At 40.1% G+C, this 27,271-nt stretch overlaps 1 protein-coding gene across 3 annotated transcripts in view; it reads right to left on the minus strand.

Moving 5' to 3' along the window:
- Positions 1 to 5,418: 5,418 nt before the first annotated feature.
- Positions 5,419 to 27,271, minus strand: part of STON2 (stonin 2) — a 144,876-nt gene continuing 123,023 nt past the window's right edge. For all 3 annotated transcript variants that reach the window (XM_038545481.1, XM_038545482.1, XM_038545480.1), the window contains 3 exons: positions 19,421 to 21,259; positions 13,855 to 14,057; positions 5,419 to 12,247 (listed from right to left, as the gene is read on the minus strand). In XM_038545481.1, coding sequence (XP_038401409.1) covers positions 12,164 to 12,247; positions 13,855 to 14,057; positions 19,421 to 21,259 — 2,126 coding nt within the window. In that variant the 3' untranslated portion in view covers positions 5,419 to 12,163. The remainder of the gene's footprint in view (positions 12,248 to 13,854; positions 14,058 to 19,420; positions 21,260 to 27,271) is intronic.

Here is a 27,271-nt window from a genome sequence, read left to right on the forward strand (position 1 = left end):
TATATTCCTTGTATGAGTCAAACCATATAATGATTGTCCTTCTCCAGTTGACTTACTTCACTCAGCATAATACCCTCCAGTTCCATCCACATTGAAGCAAATGGTGTGTATTCGTAATTTCTAATGGCTGAGTAATATTCCATTGTGTATATAAACCACATCTTCTTTATCCATTCATCTGTTGTTGTGGGCATTGCTGCTATAAACATTGGGGTGCAGGTGTCCTGCCGTTTCATTGCATCTGTATCTTTGGAGTAAATCCCCAACAGTGCAATTGCTGGGTCGTAGGGCAGGTCTATTTTTAACTCTTTGAGGAACCTCCACACAGTTTTCCAGAGTGGCTGCACCAGTTCACATTTCCACCAACAGTGTAAGAGGGTTCCCCTTTCTCTACATCCTCTCCAACACTTGGTGTTTCTGTCTTGTTCATTTTCCCCATTCTCACTGGTGTGAGGTGGTATCTCATTGTGGTTTTGATTTGTATTTCCCTGATGGCAAGTGATGTGGAGCATTTTCTCATGTGCTTGTTGGCCATGTCTATGTCTTCTTTGGTGAAATTTCTGTTCATGTCTTTTGCCCATTTCATGATTGGATTGTTTGTTTCTTTGCTGTTGAGTTTAACACGTTTTTTATAGATCTCAGATACTAGCCCTTTATCTGATAGGTCATTTGCAAGTATCTTCTCCCATTCTGTAGGTTGTCTTTTAGTTTTGTTGACTGTTTCTTTTGCTGTGCAGAAGCTTTTTGTCTTGATGAAGTCCCAATAGTTCATTTTTGCTTTTGTTTCCCTTGCCTTCATAGATGTATCTTGCAAGAAGTTGCTGTGGCCAAGTTCAAGAAGAATGTTGCCTGTGTTCTCCTCTTGGATTCTGATGGATTCTTGTCTCCCATTTAGATGTTTCATCCATTTTGAGTTTATCTTTGTGTCTGGTGTAAGAGAATGGTCTAGTTTCATTCTTCTGCACATGGCTGTCCAATTTTTTCAGCACCATTTATTGAAGAGACTGTCCTTTTCCCAGTGGATAGTCTTTCCTACTTTGTCGAATATTAGTTGACCATAGAGCTGAGGGCCCATTTCTGGGTTCTCTATTCTGTTCCATTGATCTATGTGTCTGTTTTTGTGCCAGTACCACACTGTCTTGATGATCACACCTCCCCCAATTTCTAAAATCCGTCATTTTAGCACCATTTATTTAGCAGTCTTTCTATATATCTTGCATTATATGTTATCTTCCTATATATAATTCTTTCTGAGGACAAGAACAATACTAAAAATTTTTAAGGTACTTAGCTAAAACCAGTTATTTTGATAATCTTAAGAATTCCTCAAATATTTATTGTTTTTGTTGATGATGATAGTGCAGGGAGTGGACAAGAATAGTCTAGTCACATGACAAATGCAACTTTATACGTGCATGTGAAGTACTTCTTGCTGCAAATACATTGCTGCATAGCATGTGTAGATGTGTCACCAAAGCCATTCTTAGGAACATTTCTGCATGTGCTCATTTAAAATATACATATCACCTTTTCCTAAAGTTTCAAGATTAAGGATAGTGCAGGTCTATGTTCTGAGATGGCGGTCTATGTTCTGAGTGCAGAACATATGTTCTGAGATGGGGCTTTACCAGCCCGAAAGTGGGATGCCCTTTTGTAACTCAAATGTGCTGTCTTTGGTCCTGATGATGCATTTGGTATCGAAACCATCTTCTGAATGAGGTATTTCTGGAGGGGCTCGACCATGTCTCACTTACCTCTCTATCCTTTGAACCTAATAGAACACAGAATCAGTGTTCCAAGACATTCTTGAATGACTACCGTATTGATTAGCAATTATTCTAAAGAAGAGTACTTTGAAGATAGGTTAGTCATTTGTTGCTGCCACCTGAAACTGAGGTGACCCACTCAGAATCTTCCTGTAGGTGGCAGAGTAGCATAGATAAGAGCTTGCTGATTCCTCCCAGCTGATTCTTGATGCTTTTGGTGCATTTTAGCTGCGTGCCCAGAAGACCAATTCTTTTAGTCAATGACTGCTTTTTAACGAGGAGGATAAACCTAAGAAATATAAAACATTAAAAGGCAGCACACAACAGTTAAGAGGCAGCAAATGAGATGTGCAATTGGTTCAAAAAAGAGTTCAACATGGGAAGAAATAATTGGAGACCATTTCAATCTATGAGATAGGTTTTTTCTTTTTTTAATTTCTGCCAGTGCCATCACACTAGTCCAGGCTCTTAGAACTTTATAGCTGGTAGTGAAAGAAGAGAGAGAAGAGGAAGAGGTGAGGGAGACGAAAGACAACAACAACAAAAAACTGTAACCCCTGGGGTTTGCTTTCCACAAGTGTAGAATGGATGTTATCTTCTTTCCTTCTGTTGACCTAGACTGTGTAGGGAAGGAAAGTACACATATTTCGGCTCTGAGTTCTAAAAATTGTATCTATAATTTTTTAGACCTCTAAAGAAAAAAATGTGAATTTTTTTTTTAAATGTGAATTTATATAAGTTCTTTTTGGGGATCTAAGATAGATTTCTCTTTGGTTTGGAAAGATACTTCAATGGGTCCATGACACGATGCAATGAAGTGGAACTAAAAATTGCTTTGCATAAGAAAGTAAAGTATAATGGAGACTCATTATACTTCTATTCAAGTTATTTGGTGTGCCATTCCACTCAGTGGGTCTGTGAGGCAGAGAAAAGATGCCGTCAAGCCTGAAACAGTCAATTCATGTTGGTAAAACTCAGGAAATAATTGTGACTCATTTTAATGGCTTCCCCACATTGACCATGAACTGGAACACATTGTTCAGGTGGCTGGGATTTGGGGCTATGATGATTCTGTCAGTATTCTCAATGAAGAAACTGAAAAATTAATTGAGGGTCATAGAGCAACTTTCATTAAAGAAGATTTATGCCTTAGTCTACTTTATTTTACAGGCACTTTGATTTTCAAGAGTGTTGACTTTAGAACTTAATCCCCACTTGACATGAGATTTTAAGAATTTTTCAGTTTTCCCTTGGCAGTCAGGGAGACCATAGTCTGCGGACTTGAGGTGTTGGCTCCAATTACTCAGGCTAGAGCTGAGGGAGAAAGATGTTTAATGAAGATTCCCTCTGTGGGATGTGAGCAGTGAACTTTGGGAGCAGGGATGTCTGGTATTGTTTAAGTTCTTTCCTGTTTTATGCTGTACTATTTGCTAACCTTCGATAAACATCAGTTGTACATTAGGCTTGAATTATTTGTATCTTGCAAAATGGAGAGGGGGGCTTATACCAGAGTATAAGTGCTACAGAAATGCTAACTCCTTTAATGTTTTGGCTATACAGAAAGCTGCCCAGCATGGAAGAATAAAGAGGAAATAGAGGTGATTAAGAAAGAGGTGGGAAGGGACACCTGGGTGGCTCAGTAGTTAGAGTGTCTGCTTTCTGCTTAGATTGGGATCCCTGGGTCCTGGGATCGAGTCCGATATCAGGCTCCCCATGGGGAGCCTGCTTCTCCCTCTGCCTGTGTCTCTGCCTTTCTCTGTCTCTCATGAATAAATAAATAAATTTTTTTAAAAAGAGGTGGGAGGAGTTTGGAGAGGAGCTGACTGATGACCCTGAGGACATTTAAATTTCATCTTCACTTCCTCTCGTTTCCAACTCTTCCTCCCACAAATCCCGAAGAACATTAGGGAACACGTTTGGCTTCAAACAGTTACTTGCACTTCTAACTCTGGGAAACAAACAAAGGGTAGTGGGGGGGGGGGGTGACCGGGTGACAGGCACTGAGAGGGGCACTTGACGGATGAGCACTGGGCGTTATATGTTGGCAAATTGAACTCCAATAAAAAAATACACACACACACACACACACACACACACACAATTACTTGCAGAGTTCGTCCACTTGAATATTAAAGTACAGGGGGACCTTAGCAGCCTGAACCTTGCATCAGTGTGGGACCTAGACAGATCTCAAAACTTGTTCAAGAGGACTCTGGGCAGATAGGGATGGAAGAACAGTGGAAAGGAGTATATTATTCTTCAGAATCCCCAACCTAAGAAAATTTTATGCTATTATTTGCTATCAGTTACTAGTATCAGTTAATGTCATAGTAGCTAGGCTATACAATTCTGTGTTCTACTCATGAGAATTCCGTCAATGACAGTTCTCCCCTTATAGATCATTGTATTTTGCATTAAGATGTCCGTGGTTCTGTTTGAACTAAACAAAACACAAAGCTGTTTTCTTGTTTACTCAAAAAAACCTTTTCTTTGCCCTTAAGCTTTCCTCTATTCCAAAATACCAGGCCCATTGTAGACAGATTAGTCTTTCTAGAATAATGCTTTATTATTATTCATAGCATTTACTAGTCTGAGTCAACCTCAGGCTAGATACAAGCGCTCCCTCGGCTTGGCTTTGCTACCAACCTTACCTTTTTTCTTTTTGGTGATGTTCTTTTTTTTTTATAATAAATTTATTTTTTTATTGGTGTTCAATTTGCCAACATACAGAATAACACCCAATGCTCATCCCCTCAAGTGCCCCCCTCAGTGCCCGTCACCCATTCACCCCCCCCCGCCCTCCTCCCCTTCCACCACCCCTAGTTCGTTTCCCAGAGTTAGCAGTCTTTACATTCTGTCTCCCTTTCTGATACTTCCCACACATTTCTTCTCCCTTCCCTTATACTCCCTTTCACTATTATTTATATTCCCCAAATGAATGAGAACATATAATGTTCGTCCTTCTCCGACTGACTTACTTCACTCAGCATAATACCCTCCAGTTCCATCCACGTTGAAGCAAATGGTGGGTATTTGTCATTTCTAATAGCTGAGTAATATTCCATTGTATACATACCTTCTGATGTGCACGAGCCCTTCACTTGGGTCAGGCTCACCTTCCGCTAATCCAACATGTCACTTAGATACCGACTCTTACCAGTCTAAACTCCCTTCCTCTTGCTACTGAGACCTCCAGGTCTCACTTAAAAAGTCATCTTTCCTGTGAAAAGCTTCCAAGTATTCTAGCCCATACTGACTTTTTCCCCCCTTCTCAGGTTATGTTGACGTTAGTCATTTGGATTCATCAATTGATTGAGCAGTTATTTGTTGAGCAATATGCCAGGAACATATTGCAGATAAGGTATTTATTATGTATTCTATTTCTCACTTATTATACATGTATGCACTTATCAGCAAGAAAACCTTAAGGCTTAATTTTGTTTTCTCACAGAATTGGGCACAAAATAGGAATGCAATAAATATCTCTTGAGCTAAATTATATATATATGATAAAGTAGGATAAACAGTTATTAATGTGTCACTTTAACTTGTCATCCCATGATCAGTAACCATATTAATTGAGTGATGGGCCTTCTTTATAATAAACATTTTTCCTTATGCCTCACCTCATTAAATTTTCCATAGTGACAGATTTTGTTTAAAAATTTTTATTAATAGCTCATTTTCATAGCTCAAAAAGGGGTATTACAGATGATAATCAGCGTAACAATTACAAATAAAACCTCACCTCTATAAAGTTAGCCAGTGTGTAGACTTTATTACATAGGCACATATTTTTTTTTAAGTAAACTGGTTTTACATAAAATTAATCATAATAGTACAAGAAGTTACATCAATTGAGGATGGATGATAAAGGAAAATATAAGCTTTGGATCAGCTGAATCACTCATTGGATCTTGGGTCCACCCATCCTGACAGACCGAAATTCATTGATTGACTTTACAAAAATGGAGGGAAAGGAGGAGTGCTCTTTTTTCTTTTATTCCTTGGCTAACACACTGATTCTGTTTAATTTCCTGCATATGGTAAAGTTTTCTCCAGGTTCTGTGGGCAGGTAGACACAGAGGTCAAATGAACACTGGCTTAGGGTCAGAGGAGCTCATAATATTCCCTTCTTTTTACGCTTCAAAATCCCTTAAACCCTTTGGTCCAGCAGGTTGCTCTTGTGATCTGACTGCACATCTGCTTTCCCAGAACTCCTCGCAGTGGATACATGAGGTTGCTGGTCCTGAAGCACATGGAGGCAAGACGATGGTGGCTAGATGGTGTCCATGACTAGCCTTAGGGGTTTGATCTGAGGCACAGCATGGAACTGACCAGGAAGAGACCCTAGAATCCTTGCTCTCTCCACTTCAAATCAAGCCATTACATTTGACCCAATTCTAAGTACAAGAAACTAAAACCATACTAACACATACCACAAAAACTTTACCATATGCAGGTATTTTGTAGCTTCTGGATGTTTAAAAATTTTCTAAACTACAGTTTTATGTTACTAATACACAGTGAGGCTAGAGAAAACTGACCCTTTCCCTTATTTTGCCATATCTGTTTTACAAATAGTCCCAGAATGTTTACAGAACATTTTTTCCTCCCTCAATTTCTGCAGTCTTTTGTGTAAAAGGACATAACTATAACTCCTAGATCATCCTAATGTGGCCCCATAGTACTGCAGAGTGTTAGACTTGCTTCTGCTTCAAGTGATACCCAAATCCTAACATCCATTTCAGAGACCTGTCTGGTCTGTTCCTCTTTACACTCACACCACTGTGGTGCTGGGTGATGCCGGTGCAACCTACAGAACAGTGTGCTAACTGATGTGCACTATCCTTTTGATTCTCCAACTACAAAATAGAGGATTGCAGAGTTTTTTGTGTTTGTTGTCTGGGCAGACAGTAAAGGATAGAGACATGAAAAGGAAAAAGATGGGCCAGCTCATCTTGGTTCTTAAGACTATATGAGGAGTCCTATTGACATGAAGTATCACTGACAATGGCACCAAAGGATACTTTATAAAATAATACATAAAACTGGAGCTGGAAGGGACTTAACAGGGACCATTACTCCAACTTCCTCACTTTTTAAGCGGAGGTTACTGATGCCTAGTTGTGAAAATAGCAAGTTATCTCACATGGTGATTGTCTCCATGACGATGTCCTTCAAAGATTCATAGAAACCTAATTTTCCCTTGATAAACTGCACTCCCTACAATGACTTCACAGCAACAATTCTCAATGTCCTTGGCTTTGACCTTACCTCCCTTTAGGGAAGCTGGCTGATAGCTGAAAACTTTGATCAAAGTAACACTTGATAAAACATTTGTTGAACTGAAATCATTCTGCTGGTTATCCCTGCTACATAATCTTTTATTTCTCCTAGAACTCCTTACTTTTAAGGGATGGCCTCTAGTTCAAGTATTTTGAGGTTTGATGGCCAGTTCTATATTTGTCTTATTTTTCAAGAAGTCTGTACTTTTATAGCTTTTCATTACACACAATTATTATTTGCCTCTCTCCAGGTACCAAACACTTTACTATGGATAATTTCTGTCTTTACAGACCTGGAGTTGCATGTTCAGAGATGTTGTTATTGTTGTCTTCCCAATTCTTAAAACAAACAAAAGACTAGACTCTCAAGCAAATTTGCTAAGGCACACTAGAAGAAATTTGAAAATTCCATAGTCCTTCTTTTAGTTAATACATGGGAAAATATTACTGATATTTATTTTCTACATCTTGTTCACTTTTAATTCCTTAAATACATAAATACAAGTTATAATATCCAAAGCAAGTTTCATTTACAAATAGCACAATTAAGAAATGATGAAGAAATGGTGATTTATCAGGAATTGACACTTAAACCTTGATAATGTTTAGAAAACATCTTTAAAACTTGGTGAGAATGCCAGGACTAATTTTATATAAAGAGTGGACATGGTTTGGATGTAACTTGGTATAAGGTGTTAAAAGACGATGTATTTAGTAGGTGATTTTTGTGTGTATGTTATTCTTTGCCAGTTTTGTTTAAGTTTTCTGTTAAATTGCATTCTTAACATGACCTAAACTCTACAAATGCTAGAACTAACTTATGATCATCATTTGCAGAAGAGTTAAAAGTTACCAGTCCCAGCTGGGAGAATTCTAAAAGTAGGCTAGGTGGCAGTGCTTCCTACTCAAATTAATTTCATATTCCCAAGGCTTTTAAGAAAAAAAATTTCAGATCATCCTGTGCTTTCTCACCACTAACCTTGCAATGAGATTGAAAGCAGCTCTGAAATCATGATTTCATTTTATGAGTTTTATCCTTATGATCTTAGACCTCCATCTTCCTCTGGTGACAAAGTAAGCCCCATGTTGAGTGTAGAGCTTACTTAAAAAACTTCCTCTGGTGACCCGGTAACATTGGTCAGTGGTTAATGTTGGAAAAAAACAAAGACCTAGCACACCAAGACTGGCCATGCTTCCTTCTCCTGCCTTTTTCTTCTGCTGACTATTCAAATGGGCATGATCTGTCTGGCTTGCAGGAACAAAACTGAATCAATAATCTTGACTGTGGATAGCATCTGTGCTACTGTATTTTGGGCACAAAAATGTTTTTCAATGTAAGTAAGGTAAACTGTGGTTTAAATTCAGCTGCACGTTAAGTGCTTATGTGCTGACAGTTATCTTTAGTTGACGGTGGAAGCAATGATAAAAAAAATTAAGTCTTTCAGGAAATAAAGCATGCTTGCTTGCTTTAATATAAGTATCTGATAAGTATAGGTTAGGTATCTTAGAGTTTCAGGGTCAGTGTTCATTCAGCAAACACTTATTGAATACCTAATAATTTCTTTTTTGTTAAGTAAGCTCTACACTCAACATGGGGCTAGAATTCAGGACCCTGAGATCAAGAGTTGCATGCTCTGCCAACTGAGCCAGCCAGGTGCCCTCTAATAATTTCATTTCATTGATATGTTTGTCTTATCAACAAGGATTTAAGGTGGCTGAAGCCTGTTATATTCCCAAGCTTTATCCTAGGTACTGAAAACAAAGAATAAGATACATTCTTTGCTGTCATGGATCATTTTTCTTGGGGGCATTAATTTTTAGGGAAATAAACTCTTGCTCTCACCCATTGGACTTGAATAGAAATTATTTCCATTTCAATTAAGAAATAGATTACATAAAAAAGTTCCAAAGGGTTCTGAGTCCTGCTAATATTTACAGGAATGCTGAGAGAGGGGAAAGAACCAAATAGAAAAAAAAAATTGTCCAGATAATATTTAATATAAGTGAAATGCAAAATTCTGATAAGAAATAACTAGTATTATGTTTACAAGAATGGTAAAGGGGGTTTAATGCCCTCCCTCCAAAATACTCAAATTCTTGTTTGACCTTTGTAATGAGTACATTTCCTCTTCTCTTTTACAACAAAATCACAAAGCTAGCCACCAGACTCGAAAGCATGGCTCTTAATATCATGGGACATCTAATTTATGTTCTAATAGTAATACTATGTATTGGTAAAATGAACTTACTTTTAATATTTTCACATTATTGATAACATAGACAAGGAATATTTGTGACCCCCACATATACACAATCCAGGTCCAGAGAGGCAAACTTAGGATTTGCACACCAAAAAGGTACTTTGCCTGTGTTTTCTATGTAGGCTATTAACAAAACACTCGGTCTAAAAATATATAGTATTATATTCCCCAAACCCCAAAATGCTACCCATAATTAGTTTCCCAAAAATAGCAGTGGGAAAGCAAATTTGATGAAATCAAGGTGTTAGGTTTTTTAAAGTTAACAATTTGCTTGCTGAATGTAGATAGCATGGAAGGGATTTTCCTGACCCTAGGTTTAAAGTTAAAAAATCCAGGTAAAAGCACAAAGGTAATGCGAATTAACTAAGGTGAGGGGGAAAAAGTCCAATGAGCAATACACATGTGCTGCTGGCAGGAGAGTCAGAGATCTTGGGAAGGTGCACAAGAGCTAATCCTGGATAAGGAAGGTGCCAGAGTAACCTTCACCTTGCCAGCTCTTCAGCCCATCTTGATGTTTCTCTGAAGAATCTCATGTGACTCTCGTACAACAGGGGAAGGGCTACGCCTCACTTGACAAAGACCTCCTGGGAACCTCACTGTATTTGAAAGAACATACAAAACCACTTATCAAAGAAAAAACAGCTAGAGCTAGAGAGTCCTATTACTACTGAGATGAACCTATATGCAGAAGGGATCTTGGTAGCCATCCAGCCCAAATCCAATGTCCCTTTCATAGCATCTGGGATGGATGGGCAGTTATTTCAGCCTTTGGGCATTTGCCGCAACAGGAAATTTTACCGCTTGAGTCTATTCCTCTTTAGAACCACTCTTATTACAAAATTCTTTACATCGAAGCAAACATCTGTCATCTATAAAGTTCCTCTTTGTTTCTGTTTTCGTCCTTTGAAGTTACACAGGGTAAATCTAATCCTTCTCCTTTTGTATAACTCAGCGGAAATTTAAAGGCAGCTATATTATTTTATTCTCTCCTATTCTATTCCCTTGTTTCTTACAGAATCAGACCCTTCACAACCCAAGTCACCTGCCTCTGGACACAGTTTATTAATGCCTCTCTTTCAACATGGTACCCAGAATTGAACTCAACCCTCCATCCAGATGTGGACTGACCAATGTAACATGTGGGTTCCCCAGGCTTCTGTTACTACAGGTTGAATGCACTGCCTTTGTAAATAGCCATGAACCATTCCTGATTCAAAACTGAACTCAAGTTTCTACGTGGACTGCTATGAAACCAGGACTTCTCAACACCCTTAACACACACACAGATAATACCACTCTATTTAGAGGGTTGCATTTGAGCAACTCAGAATATAGTTTCTCATTAATGCCTACTGAATTTCATCCTTTTAGTTTCAGTCTTCTGTTCAGGTATTTAAAAAAAATTGTAATGATGTCTATAGTCTAGTGTCAGTACATAGTTATAATTCAATGAATATTCACTGAATAAATTACTCCTAAATTTTCCCGTCGAGATTGGATATATCATTTATTTCTCTGTGTCATCTGACATATCAGAAATCTGACAAGCATGCTTTCTGTCCCTTTACTCTATTTTTCATGGGAAAAATAGGCAGATAGAACCTGCCTTTAAATTGTCAAGCAGCTATCCCCTTTGGGATGGCCAATATGGTTCCGTGCATGGTAAGGAAACACCAAGATACAAATAAGAATTGGAGGTACAGAATGTAAACGGGAACATATGAAGGGAAAGATGACTGAGTGTCCCAGACTCTTGGAATCAGGACTTGATTCCCAACATTAGAAAAACAAGGCTTTTCTCCCTTCTCTATCCTAGAGACTTCTGCCTTTTAGGCGTATTACAATACTGTGATTATCAAACTCTGAATTTTGGGGAAAAGTTGTTTTTAAACAGCTTTTAAAATGATCTTTTCCATTTATATTTCCTGTAAAATCTGAGTTAAAGAGACATGCTTGAGGTATAAAAAGAGCTCCCAAATGCTGCTGACAAATGCCTGAGGTATAATAGATAGATATATGTTCATTTGTTTCAGGAATTAGAAAAGACCTACATTTCAATGTGAATCTGGGAAATTCACTGAGACTGAATTTCCTGAATGGAATATAAACTTAATAATTAATGTCCCTTTTCCCCAGAATGAAGAAAAATAAGCTCAATTTTGCTTTCCCTTCAAGAGCCACCCTTTGCAGAATGTGGGGCCAATCATAGAATAAAAAAGTATCCTATTGTGCCTTTTCCCCATTGTGTATTATGACTCAGGGTGGTGAACCCTGGGACTAGAGAGATGGAAAAAGAATTTCAATTAAAACAATCCAAAACCAGGAGAGAAATGTCTTCTGTTGCATAGTGTTAACATTTAAAGAATGGAGACATGTACAAAAAGCCTACTAGATCCAAAAAGAACATTTGTTTTGTACCTCTTCTGAACCTTTCCTAGAGGGAGTGACAGAGGTGGAGTCTCAAGACTGTTTTCTAGAAAATCATGTAAGTGACGGATGAACACTGGAAGTAAACCCTGCCAACACTGATGTGGAAGGTTTTTCTCCTGATGCCAATAGTCACAACAAACTACCACTCAAGTGCTAGGATATAAGCAAAGGAGAAGGAGGCTTAATTAGACAATAAGCTCCAAAAGTTGGGTGAACCAGGTGCTTCAGGCATATCAGGGTCTCTCCAAAGCAATCACCTTAAGGTTTCCTGTTAAAATACAGGTAACTACAAACAGGAAAGTCTGAGATACTGTTCCCAACATGGAGTAGCCATAGTAGGTACTGCCTTGTACTTCAGCTACTCAGGAAGACATCCTATCACGACTCTTGGGTCAGGGCCCCCTGCAGTAGGGCTTTGTCACTGGACCCCACACTCCTTGGGATTTTCCATTTCATCTCCTTCAAAGTCGGGCTTCAAACTCTTTTTTTGCTCAATTTCCACCTGCCAAAAGTAGAAGTTGGAAAGAAATATCAGAAGGAGGAGAAAAACATCCTAATAATAAATAATCCCAAAGAGAATAGCTCACTAGATTCTCTGAGATTCCCTGTAATTTTGTTACCATTTTGGGCTTTAGCCACAGTGAAGCTACTGGTCCTGAGTACATCATGATTCTCTCTTTGCTTGGTCTGGAATTCCCTCATCTTTAGGGTTTACCTGGAAGATTTTTATTCTTTGCCTTGCACAGCTGCTCAAAGGTCACCTCTTCTGTGAAGCTGTTCTCAAGTCATTAGGAAGGTAGGTGCTCCTCTTGTGCATATTTCCTGTACCTGGTATACCTGCTCACCACAGCGCAGGCTCCCTAGGACAGGGGTAGGCCCTTGTCTACTACTGTACTCCAATAAAGCAGGCATGCAGCAGGCAAGCACAAAGGTTTATCAAATGAATGAATTCCTTCCCTTGGCTGTTCATACTCTACTACTTTATTGTTTTACGAAGTCTCCAAATTGGTAAGCGTTGTACCATTTACAGTTCTACCTGTGTTTTCTGCAAAATATTGTAGCTTTAACTATAAAGGGATTAATAAATTCATCTTGCCATGAAAGTGACACACACACTGAAGCCTTTGACAAGTCAGAAAAGAAATACGTCAGGCAAGAGAGTTTCTTAATTAAAGCTGGTCCTCTCTTTATCACTTTGGATATTTATGATAAAGGAAATAACCAAACAGTTGACTAGGGTCATGCTTGATGAAAGTGCTTTTTTTTCCCCTGGCCACAAGATGGAGTATGTGTTCTTGTTGGTAGTTTAAGATTTTCGATAATGCAACTAAAGAAATATTTAAAGAACAATAAATAACCATAAAAATCAAAGGATATTATGAATTTTAAAAGTTATTAAATCACTTTGCAAAATGTGTTTTCAGTAACCCCCACTTTCTATCACTGACCTTTAATCTGCTATTGAATTTCTAACACCTCAAAATGGAATCTCTATGTCAGAACACTACAACTTTGTTTCCTCCTTCCATAGCCCTGATCCTGTTACTATTACCGAAGCTTGCTTGGCTTTTGAATTTTGTCCTGTTATAGCCCAGTGACCAGGTCATATGTGTCCTGACTTTATTTGGATCTACATCATCAACTCTGAAGCTGAAATACATGCTTTGGGTTGGCACTCTCCCAAACTCCCCACTACTTCCAAATTTACAACTCCTCCAACATATATTATGAATGAGTATATAATACTATGATGCAGTCACTCATAATATTCATAATATTATATGTAATATGCAATTAATAATATGTATTATATAATCATCATCCCTTTACCCCAATGACCCTTTTGATGATGTTCATGATGACTGAAAGACATTAATTTATTCTCCTTTTCATCTGCCTCTATATTTTTTTGCAACTTTTCTCTTGCTCACTAGAGAGGTTAGTCAGTCATTCAAATCAGAGTAGACTCATCCATAGCAATGTGGGGTGTACCTCTCCAAGTAAGAGAACACCTTGCATCCATGGCAGGCACTGATAAAGGGAACAAGAGATGGGGGAGGGGTAAACAAATGGTCTTGGAAACATTAGCCAGATGTCTCCCGAGGCTACCTTGTAGCTGTAGTGTGCGGAATAATTGACCCACTTCCTGACGTCAGTCTTGTCTTCCACGGAGATGGATCTTACAGAGGCTTTAGAGGCAGAAGTTGTAGGCATGCTGAATTCAACATTCACGTGATTGGCAAATCTGGAAGGCACTTCCCGGTCAGAGCCAAGTTCAAGGTGGCAGAAGAAACAGTGTGGGTGACCAGAAGCTATGAAAGGAAAAGAATCTAGACATTAGGTTCTTTGGAAAGATGTGAAAGGAGAGGCCAAAAGAGTCACCCCAGTAACAAAGAAGGCCTGAAGACTGCCTCCCAGCTCAGCACCGGGCAGTCTTTCAGAGGGTCCAATGCCAAGCAGAGGATTTACCTCAACAGAAATCACACTGCCTATGCCTCAGACCCTTTGATAGAACTATGTGATTACAATAGCCTTGTATCCTAGCAATAAAACCCACAGCCTGAAAAACGGTTCATTTGGCCTGCTTAGGTCAGGGTGGTTAATGGGAACACAGCACAAATACCAGGAATAGAGGCCATGGAGGCAGAAAGGAAGAAAAGGGAACACCACATAGCACCTAATAAAACATCAATGACAGCCACATGGAGCAAAATAATTGATTCCCTTTGAAAGATGAATTTTCTCAATAGCATTTCATATTTTTACAAAAATGCTTTGGCACATTTTTTTGTGGGTAGATGGTATATGCAAATGATGAAGCCCTTATAAACACCATATATGCACTAAGGAAGTGCGTGTTACACAGACCAACAGGACACTGTGACTTCTAGCTCTCCTGCTAAGTGACACAGATCCCACACCCAAGTCCTTTGTTCTCTCCTCACCTCAAATCCTGATTTGGAAAGTGGAGATATGGGGGATGGGTAGTAAAGAGTGGGCTGCACAATGCCAGGCATAGTCCTTTCCTGTTCTTTAATTCTCTAAATCGACGGCTAGTTCTACCATACTTGGAAGAAAACTTAAGGATTTCCATTTGAGGATTGTTACTAGATTATCTGAGTGAAGAGAGCTTAGTTCTGAGGCTATAACCTCTGAGCACTCTGTACAGTCTTGAATGCTACCCACACACTGCTCCCTGCATCTTCCTAACAATCCCTTGAGGTCAGTCATTACATTCTACAGATGAGGCAATGAAGGCTTTGGGAGGTAAAGTCAACTAGCCAAGGTCAGAGCTGGAAAGTATCAGACTGAGGGACAACCCAGGCACAGACTCCGAAGTGTTTTAACCACTTTGTCTGAGTCACAGCCTCCCTTGGGGTCCCCAACCTCAAGACCAGGTTTGCAGGGTGACATGAGTGGAGAAGTGGGCTGTAAGAAGCCCCAGGTAGCAACTCGCCGTGGAGAAACAACATGACATGGCTTTGCCTCTATTATGTAATAGCAACAGCCCTTAGTTATCTGAGTTTCCCCAAATAAACAATTCCAATTTTCTTTACTGGTCTGGGCAAGACTTTTTAATCTGAGAGAGTTGAGGACATACACACCCGTTCTCCAAGGAAAACATGACGGAGTGAAGTATTTGTTTTGCTCTACTTCACAAACAACATATTTCAATGGTTATTTCCATAGAGTAACACTCTGGGAAACTGAGAAATTTGCACTGGTTTCTAAGGAAAGAAATTTTAAATTGGATACATATAATAGTAAAAATTACATGATCTAAAAATGAATCCATGTGATTTTTGAAAAAATTACAGTCGTAATTATATAGCTATCCGTTACACAGGCCAGAGACTGTGCTAAACACTTAAAAGCATTATCCAATTTCTTTCTTAATGAGCTAGGTATTAATAACCCTCTTCTGTAAATGAGGAAAATAGGATTTCTTTGAGAGGTTTAAGTAAATTGTCTGAGGTCACATAGCTACTAAATTGCAGCACTAGAAATAGGGGCGCCTGGATGGCTCAGTGGTTGAGTGTCTGCCTTTGGCTCAGGTTGTGATCCCCAGGGTCTGGGATCAAGTCCTGCATCAGGCTCCCCACAGGGAGCCTGCTTCTCCCTCTGCCTATGTCTCTGCCTCTCTCTGTGTCTCATGAATAAACAAATAAAATCTTTAAATAATAATAATAAATAAATAAATTGCAGCAGTAGGAATAAAACTCAGATCTGACTGACTTGAGATTATGTCCTAAACTCTCTGAATATTGCTATAGATTAAGAATGCTACAAATTACATAGAGTAGTTTCTTACTTTAATTCATTGGCAACTTGAACAATACTTTTATCTACTTATCCTGATTTGCACATTGTTTGAATAAGAGAAATCATGACTTTCCACAAAGCTGACTGCTCTGGTCACCCTTCCAAAGGCTATTCACAGCAAACTCTATGAAAGCAGCATTCCTTCATGATTCCCAGCATCAACTAAGGGATGTGTAGAGCTGGTGGACAGGTAGGGAAGTGCAATTCTGAGAGCTAGGATAGTTTAGTTTATGGTAATGAGCTAAGTGAGCCCACACATTTTGCCATCATCTTTGATGAAGGTGAGAAATTTTAGCATTAAAATTCAGATTGCTATTTTCCATAAAAGGCAACCTATATTGAAATTGTTTTCTCTTGGTCTAATGTTAGAGAACTGGAGCTCCAGCAAAGAAAGCTACCTATGCAGGACAGAGTGTTTTGGTGGGTAAGGTGGGGAAGCAGTAGGACTTGTTCTGGTACCTTGCAGGATCAGGGGTAGGGGGCATTAAAGAGCATGGGAAGGCAGGGGCAGCTATACATGCACACAGCTGGGCTGCACCTGCCAGTTTAAACCATGCTGGACTCCAGTGGCAGTTTGTTAGTCTTCTGGTGGCAGGATTGGGGCAAGCCCACTGAGGCTGCAGCCTTGGGATGCCAGCAAAGCTAGGGGAGCTGACCTGTGGTCCCCCACTGGCTCTAGCCTAACTGCCTGCCTGCTAGGGGTGCTAGAGATCAGGGACCACTGTGGGCAGACATACGCATGCAGTGGTTCATGCCGTCTGACCAGAATTCTGATCCTGGACATCTTAAGTTTCTAGAAAAGGATGTTACCAATTTTCTGAACTACACAGAAATACGCCATTGGCCAGGAGTAGTCTAAGAGGTTCCTTCTGCAGGGGTCGCTACTAAAAATGTATAACAATAAACAGCAAAAACAGTGATGGGAAAGAGTACCTTAAGTGAGAAACATTCCCAAATATCCTAATGCTGTCCTGTATTTCAAAAATCTTTAACAAATAAAGGTTCTAGGAATCAGGAAATAATTTGTCCTATGTCCCATTTACTCAGCCCTTGAGCCTACTGAATACTAACCTGCTGGGAAGCATGAAGGCAACTGTTTGCCAAAGACTTATATTTTCCCTTGTCCTGCGCCCATTCCCCCCCTTTCTTTTGGGACTGATTGATTGACTGATTTTTTTGTCTGCTTGCTTTGGGAAATAATCTTCCCCAGCACTGCGTGTCATTTTGGTAGTCATGTCAGTCAAAATGCACTATCCTCTCCTTGAAGCTTGAGCCAAGTAGCTCAAGGGCAGAAAATGGCTTGTGATGATTTATCCCAACAGCCGCAGCCTGAGGAGACATCTCACAGTTCTGCTTTCAAAGCCTGCCTGTTCAACCTTTCCAAACCTTCCTTTAGTTCTCCAAGCTACCCTCCAACAATCTTTTTTTCTTTTTGTCTTTGCTGCTTATAACCAAAACTCCTTCATACAGTACTTTTAAATATTTGAAAGAAAGAACTTTGAAACAAATGAGATAGATGTGTGTACACTGAGAAAACTGCAAATCTCTCTTCTCTTAGAAGAAATTATTTCATGTTTGTGTCTACTTGGTGTCCTCTACTAAGAGATGGCTGTGATATTGAGAAAAGCCCCCTGGGATGTGGCTTTGTGACTTCAGATAAGTCATGTGGCTCCTGGTCCTTAATTTTCTCATCTGATAGAATGAAGAGGTTTGACTGAGGTATCCCCAAGGCCCCTTCCAGCTTGAAAACTCAGTAATTCCATAATGAAGTCATCTGAATCCATGCTTAACAAACCAAAGAGCCAAACATTCCAATAAACATAAACCTGAGGCCTTGTCTTTTCTGATGTCAAGTCTCCAGCAGGTTAGACGGTTAATCTTCCCCCTACCACTTCTCTTCTCTTCTCAAGGGCTTCTGTGCCAAAGGAGAATTCAGGGCTTCTCCTTTCCCCTGTCAATTCAGATGGGTCCTGTGGCTGAGGTATCAGGCGCTATCACAAGGAGAATACAGTGCCGATTTCAGGAGAAATGAGTAAGCAAGCACAGAGAGGAAGACTTTGTTTTTAAAAATCCCATCAGTTTAGAAGTGGGGGATGGGAGGTGGGAGTGGCGGTGTTTGGCAAATCCAGCCTCAGACACAGAGGTCCAATTGTCTCTTCATTTTGCACCGCTACACCCAGTGTCTGACACAGAATACCCCGGTGTGTGTTCACTGCCTGGGCTAGCTTGGGGAGGTGACCAGATCATACTGCCTCTTGCCATCACATCATGTTACATTTTGGGTATGGTTACATAGCCACTCCACACTCAGAAGAGGAAGTGAAGACTCTAAACATACCCTTATAGGGTTTTATAGTGAGAATGGAAGAAGAATATCTGCATAAGAGAAGGACATTTCCATCAAAAGTTCTTCCAAACTAGACCCTTTGTGCTTGTCTACTTTTGTTAACAAATGGGCAAGTTTACTATAAACAAGAAGAGAACTGGTTTAAAGGATCACAGGGTCATGGGCTGACTGCGTGTCACTGGGGTCACTCAGACTTACTCTAAGAAATAAGGCTATTAGAGTTGGTTGGATTACTCCTTAGTTTTGTCATTTCCTTAAATTCACTGGACCCCTGAGGAAAGTCATTGCCTTCTGGGCTCACGCAAGCACGAAAGCATCCCTGATAGCTATGAGCAAGCCAGCAAGGGCTGGTAAGCTTTCCTTCTTTGTGTAAATGAAACATACCTTCCTTTACTTTTTGTCTGATAGAATTTCAGCCCTTTTGGACCTTCTGATCCTGGCTGGATCTTCAGTCTAATCAGAGGCCATTTCTCTTCTTCCCTATCCTCAAATCCCAACTCTGAGCCAGGGATGTTATGACTGACAGGTCTCACAGAGGGGGACTGGAATCATTAGTCTGACTCTTCAGCTGTATTGTATATATGACTGGCCATAAACTGGCCTTTTTACCTACACTCATGGCAGAGTGAGAAAGATGCCTCTCTGGAACCCAGAAGCTTTCTAGGATCTGGAAATAGCTTCCAGCACCACAGATAATACTTAAATGAGTCAGAAAAGAATACAAATTCATGAGGTGCCCTGCAAATCTGCTTAGCAGCTCAGCTGAGAGAAGAATAATGCATAGTTTTCTAGAAGTATGATAATAAGGAAGTGAGCAAATGGGGCTGAACTGGGTCATTCATGTTTGTTACTTACATTTTTGCTTCTCTGGTCCCAATTCTCCATTACCATATTTCTGTCACACGGCAAAAACCAGCACTTCGGAGAGGAACAGAATGTGGAACTTTGACCCCAGCTCTCGTGTAACCATGTGGCAGTTTTCATAGAAGAGAAACCTCTACCTACCTGAGTTTTTGTCAGGCAGTCGGTTTATCCTCCACACAATAGAGTTGAAGGCATGCTCGTACTTGGCAGTTCCCAGAGTTACTCTCATGACAGGCTCAGAGCCGGATATACTGGTTGAGCCAAAACTTGCCCCCCGGTTCACTTTGGCTTTTAAAGACTTTTCCCCCAGGACACTTTCCCTGCGGAAGTTTTTCACCCATTCGCTGGGCACAGGGTAACGAACCATCACATTCTCACAGGGGACCTGAGTGAGAGGGTCTCGGTTAGAGGAGAAGCCGGTTGACATCCTAAGCCAGCTCTGCACCTCCACCTCTGCCCCATTGATGCTTGCTGCCGTCCTGAGTGTGAAAGGCAGGGTCTTCTCCGCAAACACTGTCCTGAATCGCATGAGCTCAAACCGGCAGGCATCCAAAGGGTTGAACAGGATAACCCGTGAGTTGTTGAATACATCCTCATCCACACACCCATGAAAACGGCACTGATGGAGCTTGATCCATTTGGTGGTGGTAGTGGGCATGATGTCTTGCCGGGAAACTATCTCGTTCCCTTTGACGAGGACATCGTTGAGGCCCAAGCGGCACTCTGCGAGCCCAGACAGGAAACTCAGAATGTGGATCCGTGTCCAGACGTGATGCTGGAGGATCTGGTTGTCTACTTTGCTCACAATGCCAGAGAATTCATCCTTGACATCCACAGTAATCTCCTCTTCAAGGTAGTTCAAGCCCACTGTGCTCAAGTCCATGGACAGCACTGGCAGATTCATGAGCCGGTCCTGAACGGCGCGGATGAAACTCAGAAAGTCATCATAGTTGGTGGTGCCCAGCTTAATCACCTGTTCCCTCTCTGCTGTGTGGGCCACAGCAGGTTTGGGCTGGTATTTCTTCTTCTCCTTGTAGGTGACACGGTCTATTCGCAAGCTGTGGATCCTGCCATTCTCGTCATAGTTTTGGAGGCGGGGTTCTGAAATTTCATGGCAGATCTCCAGCTTGAACTCACGGAATGGTTTCTCTAGTCCCTGCTCATAATACAGCTGCAGGTAACCACTGTCTGTCAGTTTGATGTAGATGGGTCCCCAGTGCCTAGATGACATGATGTTTTTCTTCTCAGGGATCCGTAGCATCATTGGCCACCCATCCCTGGGCTGGGACAGTGCTGAACAAGGTGGGTGGTCATCTAGCTGAACCCAGGCTATCGGGTCATCATCTGGTAGTGTCTCACTGCCTAAACGATCAGGATCATCAATCTGGAGTTGTTTGAGTTTTTCAACAGCATCAGTGTGGGACTGGGTTTTGCTTGAGTCATCAAAACTGATGGCATCCTGGTAGATGACAATGAGAGAATCTCTTTGGCTCTTGCCTGTGGCACTGGAAATGGAATTATTTTGGGAGCGCCTCTCCTGCTCCTCAAAGAAAGCAGTGAAAGGGTTGATAGGGGAGGGCTGGACATCCTGCAGAGTCTCATTCAGGAAAGGATTGGTTGCCCTCCAAGGTGGAGCTTCGGTTATGGAAGGTGGATGGTTTAAGGAGGAAATGTCCAGCTTCTGAACTTTGGAAAAGTTCATCAACGTGCTCTTGGGACGTTCCCTCTTCTTAAATGATCCAGTTGAGTCATAAGGTACATCTGGGATCACAGATGCGATAGGTGGCGGGTTTGGCTTCAGGGGAGAAGTGACTGGCGGCAAAGGGCAGCTGACCTCATTATCATCAAAAGTGACCCAGCTGGGGAAACGAGCAGAGGTCACTGGAGTGTCAGAATGTCCGTTCATGGCTGGACTACTGGCCTGCCAGCTGATGGCCTCCATTTCTACCTCTTCATCATCCTGCAGTGAGGAAGAACTGTCTGAAAGAGAAAGGAGAATATATGAGGGCTGCTATTCAGGGCCTCTTAGGAGTATGGGAAACTGAACGATGACTAGAATTTTATCTGGAACCCGGGAAATTCTAAAGCACCTCATTACCTGTGTCAAGTGCTAGTCTGGGCTCAAATCTCATAATTTTGTAATAAGCACGCCACAGGGGCCACACATCAAATAAATGCACTAAGAATATACAAATGGGTCTCTCAATACAGAAGCACTGATAGGACTAAGGTCCCTTGCAGTTTTTTTTTTTTTTTTTTAAGATTTTATTTATTCATCTCACACACACACGCACATACACACACAGAGGCAGGGACACAGGCAGAGGAAGAAGCAGGCCCCATGCAGGGAGCCCGATGTGGTACTTGATCCCAGGACTCCATGATCACGCCCTGGGCCGATGGCAGGCGCTAAACCGCTGAGCCACCCAGGGATCCTCCCTTGCAGTTTAACTCTTACACATTCTCCCTTTGATAGAAGTTGTCCTTACCATGCTTAAAGTATGTATTCTTAATTTTTAGACACGGAAAACCACCTTCCACATAAAATTATATAAAGCTGATCTCATCTCATTGAACAAAACAAATTATATGTTCCAAGTGGTAATATGATTGCAAATAATGTAATTGGAGGGATTTTTGCCCAAATATGATCAATAAATATTAAAGATAAAATGTTAACACCCTTAAGATGAAATACGTTCGGACAAGTGGATAAGAAGACTACAAAAACTCCAATAGAAATAAATATAGACAAAGGACATATACAGATAGCTAAGGAGAGAGAAACTAAAAATGTCTAATAAGCATATGAAAAAAAAGTCCAGTCTCACTAGTAATTTTTATTTTTTAATTTTATTTTATTTTTATTTATTTTTTTCTTCACTAGTAATTTTTTTTTAAATGTAAATTAAAAACAATCAGTGAAGATTTTTAAAGTTTTTAGTCTTCAGTAAGGGTAAAGGTACCACGACATGAACAGTAAATAGACTGATAATGGGACTGTAAGTCATTATTAACTCTAAGTGGTTTGGCAATTTGTATTAAGGGTTTTGCAAATGTGCATAAACAATGACTTTGTAATTTTGCCCAAAGGAAATAAATCCAAGTTGTGTACCAAGTTTTGGGTAAATGTTAAGAAACTGAAGAACACAATAATACCCAGCCATTTAAATGTTTACAAGTATGCAGTAACTTGAGAAAACACTCATAATATACTCTCTTCTTTTTTCTCTAAAATACTTTTCCATCTTGGGGCTTATTTATTTTATGGGGGATAAAAAAGGGTTATTTTAAATAAAACTCCACCCTTGCAGGGCCTTCAAAGAAGGAGATACAGGACTTGAGTTTCCATGTGGGGAAGATCCAAACTTTTCAGTTAGCATAAAGACCTTGTGTGTCTGCTGAGATTGTGGAAAGGGAGGGGGTGGGAGAGTGAAGCCTTTAGCAAAGAGTGGGTGTGACAAGGAATGGCACAGAAAACAAGTCTGTGTCTGGCATACAGTAGATACTCAGTAAAAAGTTTATTGATTGAATAAGTGAGAAAAGAAACTTTGCATTGGAGCAGCTCTATTTTCTATGTGCCTGAGGAATGCCTATGGCCACCATTCCACCCATTGTTCTACTGCCAGTAATCTGCAACAAAGAGAAATGGATGCTCAGTGGTTGAGTTAATTAGTTGAGTTTTCTGATCACCTGACTCAACTTTCATGAATATCATATCCAACCAAACCAATTCAGCAATGCCACAGGTAATTTAAGTGGAATTGCATGTAGATGGGATGGCCGGCTTGTCATTCATTTTTCCAAACAAAGAGCAATTCCCTCTACTGAAAACGTCACTTTGAAAATGTAGGCTAAATATATGAGCAAGCATACACACATATCTACCCTCACCCTGAGTTAGGGACAAACAAGGCTAGGCAGGGTTAGGTAGGGGGCCATGGAAATTGGCTCACAAAAATCCCCAAAATGCTGAGGTGTAAGGAAACCAGAAATAAAGGAACAGGCCAGACCACCCTACCCTAGGTGTGGGTGGGGAAGGTGTTTGTTATAACAGCTACTTGTGACCAACAAAGAATAACCAGATCCCAAAGAAGAAGTAAGCCATTAAAGATGTTATCAATAGTCCTTAATCAATGGTAATATCAATCGATATTGTTAAAAGGATTTAGGTTCCCTGATTAGACTCTCAATAAAAGACCAACCCTACAAGCTGTCAGTGGCAACTCTGTCAGGACCCCTCTCACTCCTGAGAGCTTTCTCTATATCTTTACTTAATAAACTTCTATCCCTTCACTCTCCTGTGTCCACGAGATTCATTCTTCAACTCTGTGAGACAAGAACCAAGCTCTCCCATATCAACCCCACAAATATAACTAAAAAGGTGTTTTCTGTATGTACAGCAACCACAAAAGGACTTCAAAGCATTTTAAAATTAAGGATAAGACTTTCCTTCAAATTCATCATTAAGGGCAGCCGGGGGGGCTTAGCGGTTTAGCGCCACCTTCAGCTGAGGGCGTGATCCTGGAGACCAGGGATCCAGTCCCACATCCGGCTCCCTGCACGGAGCCTGCTTCTCCCTGTGCCTGTGTCTCTGTCTCTCTCTCATGAGTAAATAAATAAAATCCTTAAAAAAAAAAAAAAAAAATTTCATCATCAATCCACTTTTGTGGATGTATGATTTTCTGGAAAATGAAGGGAAAAGGGTCAGTAAACAACCCAGGTTCGTAGGATTTATATTTTATTTTATTTATTATCATTATCACTACTATTACTATTATTGTATCAAAGGCTAAAGGGGACAATGTGGCCCTAAGTAAAATATAATCACTTCCTTGGCACAGTAACTGATCCTCTCCAGACAACTCGAAAAGGAATGCATCTCAAAACTCATCAATTTCTTATGAAGCTGCTCTAAGGAGCTTTGGTAAGGGTAGTGTTCCCACCCAAACAGACTGGTACTGACCAAGCCCCCGTACCAGGGATATCCTTTTCGCCTTGGGGCTCATCACCACTCCCTAGTTTGAACAAGCCAAAGTCCTTTTATTTGGAGGGTGGTTTCTGCCAAAGCGGTTTATTCTTGCTGCCAAAGGATTCCCTTCTGTTGGGAATCTTGTTCCCAAAATAGCATTCTTCATTTTCCTTGATGAAGCCAAAACAGAAAAGGGGGGGGGCGAGGGGCTTTTTGTCTCCACTGAACAGAATTTTACAATAAATTCCTTTTTAAATGAAGTTATTTAAAATCACACCAAGTCCTAGAGAGCTTTGAAGCATCAGACTTAGAATACAATTTAAATGAAGTTTCTTTAAATCTGGAGGGAAATTTTGTAATTAAATCAATTTCTAGAGATTCTACATTATCTTTGACAGCCATTAAAAAGTATCAAAAGACTTTGTTACAAAATATTCTCTCTGTTGGCAGTTTCATCTCCCATGATTACAATCCGTTTTAAAAATAGATTATTTGGGGCAGTAGTGGGACATAGGCCAAATTTCTGGAAATGAGATTTTTTTTTCTCCCCACCAAATCATTTATAAGGAAAAAATGTCTTAATAAAGATGCTTTTACAGAAGAAAATCAAAGTGGTCTCTAGTTCTCATGAAAATAAAGCATTTCTTGGGGTGAACCCAAGGACTGCCAAACACAACTTTTAAAAATAATCCTTTATTAACACTGACTTCCCTACTTGTAAGTTCTTAACTTTGCATCATTTATCATTGACTGAAAGACATCTTCAGTTGTTTTTGCAAAGATTAGGTCATATATTTTCTGAGTCTATCTCTTTTTTTTTTTTTAAGATTTTATTTATTTATTAATGAGAGACACAGAGAGAGAGAAAGAGAGAGAGAGGCAGAGACACAGGCAGAGGCAGAAGCAGGCTCCATGCAGGGAGCCCGACATGGGACTCGATCCCGGGACTCCAGGATCATGCCCTGGGCCAAAGGCAGGCACCAAACCGCTGAGCCACCCAGAGATCCCCCTCTGAGCCTCTTTTTATTAAAACATCTTATATTATTCGAGACTTTCACATATAAAAAACAGCAAATCTGTATGTAAAATTTCTGGGGGAAAATATTTGTATCATACATGACAAAAACTTGGTATTTTTTATGTAATATACAGTGTATTCTTAATAAAAATGATACACCTGGGGCACTTGGGTGTCTCAGTTCATGATCCCAGAGTCCTGAGATGGAATCCCACAGCAAGCTCTCTGCTCAGTGAGGAGTCGGCTTCTCCCTCTGCCTCTGCCCTTCTCCAATCCTCCCTGCTCTTGCTCTACTGTCTTTCAAGTTAAAAAAAAAAAATTCTTGAAAAGAAAAATGATATAGCCTCACCAAAAAATTAAATAAAATAAAATAGGGTAAGGAGCAGATAATTTGCTAATGAAGAAATAATGTGTAATAACTATTTGGAAAAAAAGTTTAACCTTATAAACAATAAGTACAATTATCTCCATATCAGAGAGACAAAAATTTAGAAAGAATAAGAATCATTATTTGTGACACAAGGGAATCTGCACTCTGATGGAAGTGTTCAAAAAATCTTTCTGAAGGGCAATCTGAAAAATTGTACGACAGTCTCAAAAAATATGATCCAAAAATTCTATTCACAGGAGTGTATTCTGAGGAAAGAAGAAGACAGGCATGCAAAGAGTATATAGCGGTATGTTTATCACAGTAATGTTTGTATCATAGAAAAATTGGAAACAAATGCCTGATAAGAAAGATTGGTTATATCAAGTATCATACCTCTAAAATGGAATCCCATGAAGCTATCACAATGCAATTGATGCATGTTATTCACATAGAAGCTGATCATGATATATATTATTGAGTGAATAGTAGCAAAAACCTACAATCTGGAATCAGACGGCCTTGGTTTCAATCTTGTACCTGCAGCTTAGTAGCTAGGTGACTTTGGGCAAGCTGTTTATTTTCTCTGCAACTCAGTTTTCCCATATATGACATTAAGGAAGTATTAAATCCTGGGGCGCCTGGGTGGCTCAGTCAGTTAAGCATCTGCCTTCGGCTCAGGTCATGATCCCAGGGTCCTGGAATAGAGCCCCACATCAGGCTCCCTGATGGGCGGGAGCCTGCTTCTCCCTCTCCCTCTCCCTCTGCCTGCTGTTCCTCCTGCTTGTGCTCGCTCTCTCTCTCTCTGTTAAATGCATAAATAAAATCTTAATAGAAAAGAAAATATTAAATCCTACCTGACAGGGTTGTTGGGAAAACACAGACGTTAGAATTGTGCCTGGCAAGTAATAAATGTTCATTAGATGTCAGCTGCTATTACTACTACCAGAATGATACATTTTCATGATATAGAATATACATGTATTTAAAAGCTTTGGAATACAATATTTCATAATATTTTGATGTGAAAACAGAGGTCTCCTGTGGGGTAAGAGGTGATTTAAAAAATATTAAATCTGTATTACGATAATGCTGTTTGCTTACAAAATAAATAATAGAAGGTCAAAACACATCTTTAGCACTCTGATCAATTAACCTTGGAGAAAGAAAACAGTTTAGCTGTAATCCATGTTGATAAAGCAGTAGTTAGATCTTTCCCATGACACTTATGACTGAGTTAGCTGATAGCAGAAACAATGAAGGTCTGGGGATTGGGGGGAGTGGGGAGCCGGCAAATTTCTCCAGTAAGAAACAGGCTAAAACTAATTATCTTTAGAACAAAATTAACTATCATCCAGAATTCCATTTTATTGACTTATTAAGATAAAACCACAGCCAAAAATCCAGCATAATTTTAATTACTATCTCTTCCACTTGCTACCTCCAAATTACTTTTATTATGAGTTGGGCTGCTGCCAAACAAAAGCCATGTATAAAAACCAGGCTCTCATTTGACACCACAGGGAGAACTGCTTAGTACTTCAGAGCTTCCTAATGTCTTTACGGATACAAACGAAAAAAGAAATGGTGGATTCTTTCAATGTCAGACCACAATCGACTTTAAGTTCCCCAACG

Source organism: Canis lupus, chromosome 8, assembly GCF_011100685.1.
Source record: "Canis lupus familiaris isolate Mischka breed German Shepherd chromosome 8, alternate assembly UU_Cfam_GSD_1.0, whole genome shotgun sequence".
NCBI classification, from domain to species: Eukaryota; Metazoa; Chordata; class Mammalia; order Carnivora; family Canidae; genus Canis; species Canis lupus.